The sequence below is a fragment of the Peromyscus maniculatus genome, chromosome 12 (assembly GCF_049852395.1).
Source record: "Peromyscus maniculatus bairdii isolate BWxNUB_F1_BW_parent chromosome 12, HU_Pman_BW_mat_3.1, whole genome shotgun sequence".
Lineage (NCBI taxonomy): Eukaryota > Metazoa > Chordata > Mammalia > Rodentia > Cricetidae > Peromyscus > Peromyscus maniculatus.
The window spans coordinates 74,065,972-74,071,971 of NC_134863.1; the positions used below are offsets into that span (position 1 = coordinate 74,065,972).

The window sequence follows — 6,000 nt, forward strand, 5'->3', positions numbered from 1 at the left end:
TTGTTCTTTTGTAGAAGAAACTTCCTTCCAGTAAGTATCCTTTTGCAACACGTTTTTCTTCATACCTTTTATTCTTTAATCCTGTTTAATGTCAAAAGTAGTTTATTTGTGCAGAGTAATACTGTTAGAAGTTAATTGTCTTCATCAAGAAATACATACCACCTCTGTCCTTGTGCCTGCTTATAAATGACAAGAATCATGGTTTCTAATTTTGTAGACATTTCCATAGTACAACTTTAAAAACACATTTCTATGTTTCACTAAGTAAGCTGAAATTTTTCAAATAAGCTTCCACTTAGTACTTTCTACATTTAACTGAAATTTCATCAGTTTAGGGCCCAACACTGCTCCAGGCACTGCCATTATATCAGTTTTTTCAAAAAGGCCAAAACACCCACAAAATCTCTATTGTAAATCATGAATCAAAATCAGTATCAACATGAAGCTTACACTCCAGGAGCAGGAAATAACTAACCCCGTACACTCTGCGACATTTCCAGTGTGACAAAATCTATGGAGGAAAATAAAACAAGCAAAAAAAGAGAGAGTCTGAAGACTGGGAGTGGAGATTATCATTTAAATAGAGGGTCTAGAAGGGACCTAGGTGATGTTTGGTAAAGGCTGAGGAAGGAAGCAAGCCAAGCAGAGAGCCCCAATGGTGTTCTCGTAAGGGAGAAAAAAAATGAAAGTGCTCAAGGTCAGCATGTCCGGTGTATAGGGAGACATGAAGATGACATTGTGCTTCCAGCAGTGAGGGAAAGAGGCGATGAACACAAAAGTCCCGGGGGACAGACTGTACAGAGATGTTGCAAAGCACTTTTGAGGACTTTGAGGTATTTGGCTTTGGTTCTAAGTAACGTAGAAAGTCCATGAAGGACTGAAAGCAGCTTTAAAATTTTTAATTCTTTAATGTTCATCTTGATTTCTCTGTTAAGAATAAACTTTAAGGGAAAAAATGAAAGCAGGTAGAGCAATTAGATAACAAACAGAAACCAAGACAAGACAACATGGTAGTGTTGGAGTACTTGAGGGTTTTATAGCATAGTGGACATATTTTCAGCAATTAACTGATCGAGATCCAGGCTGTTAGGAGAAAAGTCAAGTGGAAGGTGGCTTCAGGGTTACAAGACATATCCTCTACTTACTGAATGAGGAAGATTGTAGGAGGTGTGGCCTTGGGAGCAGGGTCAAGGGGAGGGGAGGTCCAGAGTGCTTGAACTTTCAGTATTCAAATAAGCTTATTAGACTATTAAGTAGAAATAATCAGTAACAATATATACAAATCTGGAGTTTGGGGGGAAATATTTTTCTTCTTTTTTAGTTTACTTTTATGTGACTGAGTGTTTTGCCTGAATGTATGACTGTGTACTAAGTCCCTACAGTATCCACAGAGACTAGAAGAGGGTGTCAGATATCCAGGAGTTGGAATTACAGATGGTCGTGAGCCACGGTATAGGTGCCGGGAGCCCAGTTCTCTGAAAGATTAGCAAGTGCTCTTATCCACTGAGATCTCTAACCCCTGGGGGAAAATACTTCAGCTGTTAACAAAAATGTTGGAGTCCTGCATAAGACATGATGAGATCATCAAAATCCCAGTTTTGCTGCACGTGATCTGTGACTGACCTCCCTTTATATACAAGCATGGCAGATCGATCCCGTTTACACATTCTTCCCTCTTCCCAGCTGGCATGGCTTGTCTTAAATCCTCTGAAGACTCACCTGTCACTGACTTCCTGCCTCAACCCTGATATCTCAATCTCATGCTATCCCAGTACAAACACAAGTCAAAGTCTAAAATATCAGGATTAGCAAAGGGGAAATTAAGGAGAGAGCTGCCTGGGGGTGTGGCCACTACCCAATCCCACTCCAGCCCCAGGCAACTGTGAGCACTTCAGGTTTTTATTAAGATGAAAAGTGAATGGAGGGTTTTGAACAAAGTGAAAAGTGATCTTAAATAAGTGAGGGAGATTTATACTTTATTAATTTGAGCCTCTGTCAAATCAGGCAGGAGTCTTCATAATCCAGGAAGGAACATTTTATTTCTTTACACCTTGTGTCTACTCATGAAATCTATAGTCTTCAAATTCATTTAGCTTCTACAAGAACCCCAATCAACATGTAAAACTTTCCATGGACAAATGAAATTTCAGATCATAATAATCAACTTTTAAAATATTTAATGTTAATATATCAGGTTGAAAATAAGTCTCTTGTTTGTACATTCCACAGAAACAATTTAGCATGTTAGCCTCAGGCTACATTTTGTTGCTGAGAGTTTCACACAAACCTGTATGTACTTTGCTGCATGGCTTCTCTGGATACTGTCTATAAATGACAGGAACCCAGGCTGGGCTGTTGGGTTTTCTTCCTGCCTGGCTAAGATAGTCCTGCTGAGTGAAGATGGGTTCCAGTTGGAAGTAATAATATAGTAAATACTGTCTTTATGTTCTACAAACAGGAAGGGTAATCCTGCATCTAAAGCCACTACAATGAGCGAAAATGTGAGTACTATTAAAGCATGCTATTAGAATAGGTATATTTAGGGACTGTAGCACAAAAATGAAGGAAATGTATGGATATTGTGACTTCACTCCTATTACTTTAGATTGGTATCTACCACTGGTACACTAAAGGATCTAAGTAGTTCCTTTCCATCTGGATTGGCATGATAAAGATGTTTGGTATTTACAGAGCAATTACAGGAAGTGATTTCCACCATATTCTGTTGAGGGTATTCAGTTCTAAGTCTACCTCTGTAAGATGAATCCTAAAAGGTCTTATAAATAAGAAAAAACCTGGAGCCAGATATTGGGGTGCAAGCTGAAAGATCAGAGAAGCAGAGCAAGCCACAGCCAACCTCACCTTGCCACCAACTCCTCAGCCGATCTTGTTTTCTCGGCCTGAAAGCCTGGGTCCTCACCCAAAACAATCTCAGCTGAACTGCCTTTTTCTATCTCCCTCACGTCTTATATACCTTTCTGTGTCCTGCCATATTACTTTCTGGGATTAAAGGCATGTGTCCTTCCCAAGCAAAGACATGAGATCTCAAATGCTGGGATTAAAGGCGTGTGCCACCATGCCTGGCTCTGTTCCTGGTGTGGCCTTGAAGTCACAGATCCAGATGGATCTCTGCCTCCTGAGTGATAGGATTAAAGGTGTGTATGCCACCACTACCTGACTTCTATGTTTAATCTAGTGGCTGTTCTGCTCTCTGATCCTCAAGCAAGTTTATTAGGGTACACAATATATCACCACATACCTCCTTAATGTGACTGGGACTGACATTTTTAGCTATTTTTGATAGATGAGAAAATTAAGTCACGTTCTCGCAGGCTAACCCTGGTGGAGGTAGAGATCAGGTACTCTGTGTCCTTGAAGTCTGACCCAGTGGATGGCTACTTCCATGCTGTGGTTCTAGACTTTTATTCCAAGCATTTGCAAATGTTAGGGACATAAAATAGCACCTACTACTGCAGTAAAGGAAATTATCATCTAGTTGAGACCAGTTAGAACATCATTTGGACCTGCTGGACTACTTTTTGGCAATATAATAGAGAGGGGACAGCCAACATTCTCAGAAGCTTAAATCCTTTCCTGAGAAAAGAGGATTCTCAGAACCCCTCAGAACTCTGGGGAAGGGATTCTCAGACTTCTTCCAGCAGAACTCAGGCATCAGCACCTTAAACATTTAAGTGATTCTAGTAGACAGTAGTATATAATACCCATTTATTGCTCTGTAACTTTTTTTTCCTGTAAATTCATTTAAAATTTACTTTTGTTAGGATCTATGACAGAAGTCACTATGTTTTGTAGTTTACTACCCTAACCTTTAATTAAGGAACAAATATCATGTCCTATCCTCATCTGTAATTTACAGAGAAAATCTTTAAGATTGGAATAAAATAATGTCATCCTGTCAAATAATAAAAAGGGCTTTGTCTCTAAATGAAAGGGAAAGGGTTTCTCTCTCTCTCTCTCTCTCTCTCTCTCTCTCTCTCTCTCTCTCTCTCTCTCTCTCTCTCTCTCTCTCCTCTCTCTCTCTTCCTCTCAGTTACCCTCCTCAGCTTCCCGTCTGCAGTTCACTTTTGTCCTGTGGTACGTTTCCCACCTCACAGTGTTGGACCACACTGCTCTGTTGCGCTGGGTGCTCTTGGATGAGCTGCAAGAGCGTCCTAGCACACGCCTAACAAGCTGCATTCCTCTTGCTGTAACTTCAGTCCTAGTTCTTTATTCTCAGCAAAGGTGTAGCTAGAGTTTTCCTGCCTTGCCCACAGTCAGGACAAATCTTTGTCACCCGCCAGTCCCACAGCCGCTCAGACCCAACCAAGTAAACACAGAGACTTATATTGCTTACAAACTGTATGGCTGTGGCAGGCTTCTTGCTAACTGTTCTTATAGCTTAAATTAATCCATTTCTATAAATCTATACCTTGCCACATGGCTTGTGGCTTACCGGAGTCTTCACATGCTGCTGGTCATGGCGGCAGCTGGCAGTGTCTCTCTGCCTCAGCCTTCTGCTTCCCAGAATTCTCCTCTCTCCTTGTCCCACCTACTTCCTGCCTGGTCACTGGCCAATCAGTATTTTATTTATTGACCAATCAGAGCAACAGATTTGACATACAGACCATCCCACAGCATCTTGGCTTCCAGCTTTTATTTAATTGTCTATAAAATTAGATTTAGTTACATATAGACTAACTGTAACTCTAAGAACCTTATAGTTTGATATTGTTTAGATTTATATGAATGTTTTTATATATGAAGTAGCACATTATATTTAGGATTTTTTTCTTTCTTTTCTAGGATTTCAAGCACACAAAATCCTTCATAATTTAAAAGAATTCCACTTTCAAGATGCACCAAAACCACAGCTGTCACACAAGTTATTAAAATATTATAAAAATCTGCTTTGTCTTACATTTTCAAAGAGATGGATGAGGAGATGACATCATAACTTTTATGACCTCTAATTCACCTGAAATTGTTATTTTAAGCAGAGTTCTTGCCATCACCTAGAGTACAATCTGGTATCTTGTGTCTGAACTAAAGAGAAGGAAAATACCTGTTAAGATTCAGAGTTTTGTGGAGTGCAAATGAATGTCAATGAACGTCTGCGTTTAGAACTTCCATGCGAAGCTAACCCACGAGGCAAGTATACACTGCAAGTGCTCTCCGCGCGAGAGTGGCTTATGTGTTCCAGAAGTCCTCTGAAGGATGGAAACTCTGGTCTCAAAATTCCCACCAGAACCTTCTTCTTACCTCTAAATAACCCTGATTTCCGGGGTCCCTTGTCTCTAATGTATCCATCCTTCAGGGAAGCCCAGGGCTGGGTCTTCCGCCCAAGGATTTGCACTTTGTGTTTACTTTCACCTCTCAGAACCAAAAACAACACCAACGGGGCTGCTTGCTGCTACTTCCATCTCCTGAGACTCCTTTGGAGAGCTCCGGGACCTGGACATCAGAACGCACTACTAGAACCCACACAACTTCGTAGACACCTTTCTCGGCATGAGTGGTGATCTTCCATCTACCCCTAAACACAATTCTGAGCTGGGCTAGTCCCTCACTGCTGAAGATAAGGGGCTGCCAATCTGCTTCTAATGGAAACGGGACATGGGGGAGAGAAGCGTTGGCCCTATATGTAAAATGTGAACAAATGAGCTCATTTTCACTCCCAGCTTGCTTGATACAGCAAAGGCACATGAGAAACCATGGCAGAAACTAGACAAGGGTCTAATGTTTTCTGAACTGTTTAACCATAAAGGCCAGCGGCTGATGTCAGAATATGAAGTTTCCAAGGCTCAAGAGTAAAACCAGTCCTATTTGGACTGTTTGGGACTGGTTTACCCATACTGAAAACAAAATGTAACTAGGGATGTCTAGTTCTGGCTAACAGCATGAGAAGGTCATTTGTCAGCTTTAAACATGGTTAAATTGGCGTCAAAAGAGTTTGTTCTTTCTACCCAAAAAGCAAAGCAGATTCTCGGGATTCACTGAACA

General features: G+C 40.8%; 1 protein-coding gene across 1 annotated transcript in view; it reads left to right on the forward strand.

Annotated features, from left to right (window-relative positions):
• Positions 1–4,905, forward strand: part of Jam2 (junctional adhesion molecule 2) — a 50,119-nt gene extending 45,214 nt beyond the window's left edge. Inside the window, exons 8-10 of the mRNA XM_006996466.4 lie at positions 15–30; positions 2,459–2,501; positions 4,804–4,905. Of these exons, the coding sequence (XP_006996528.2) occupies positions 15–30; positions 2,459–2,501; positions 4,804–4,836 (92 nt within the window). The 3' untranslated portion in view covers positions 4,837–4,905. The remainder of the gene's footprint in view (positions 1–14; positions 31–2,458; positions 2,502–4,803) is intronic.
• The last annotated feature ends 1,095 nt before the right edge of the window (positions 4,906–6,000 follow it).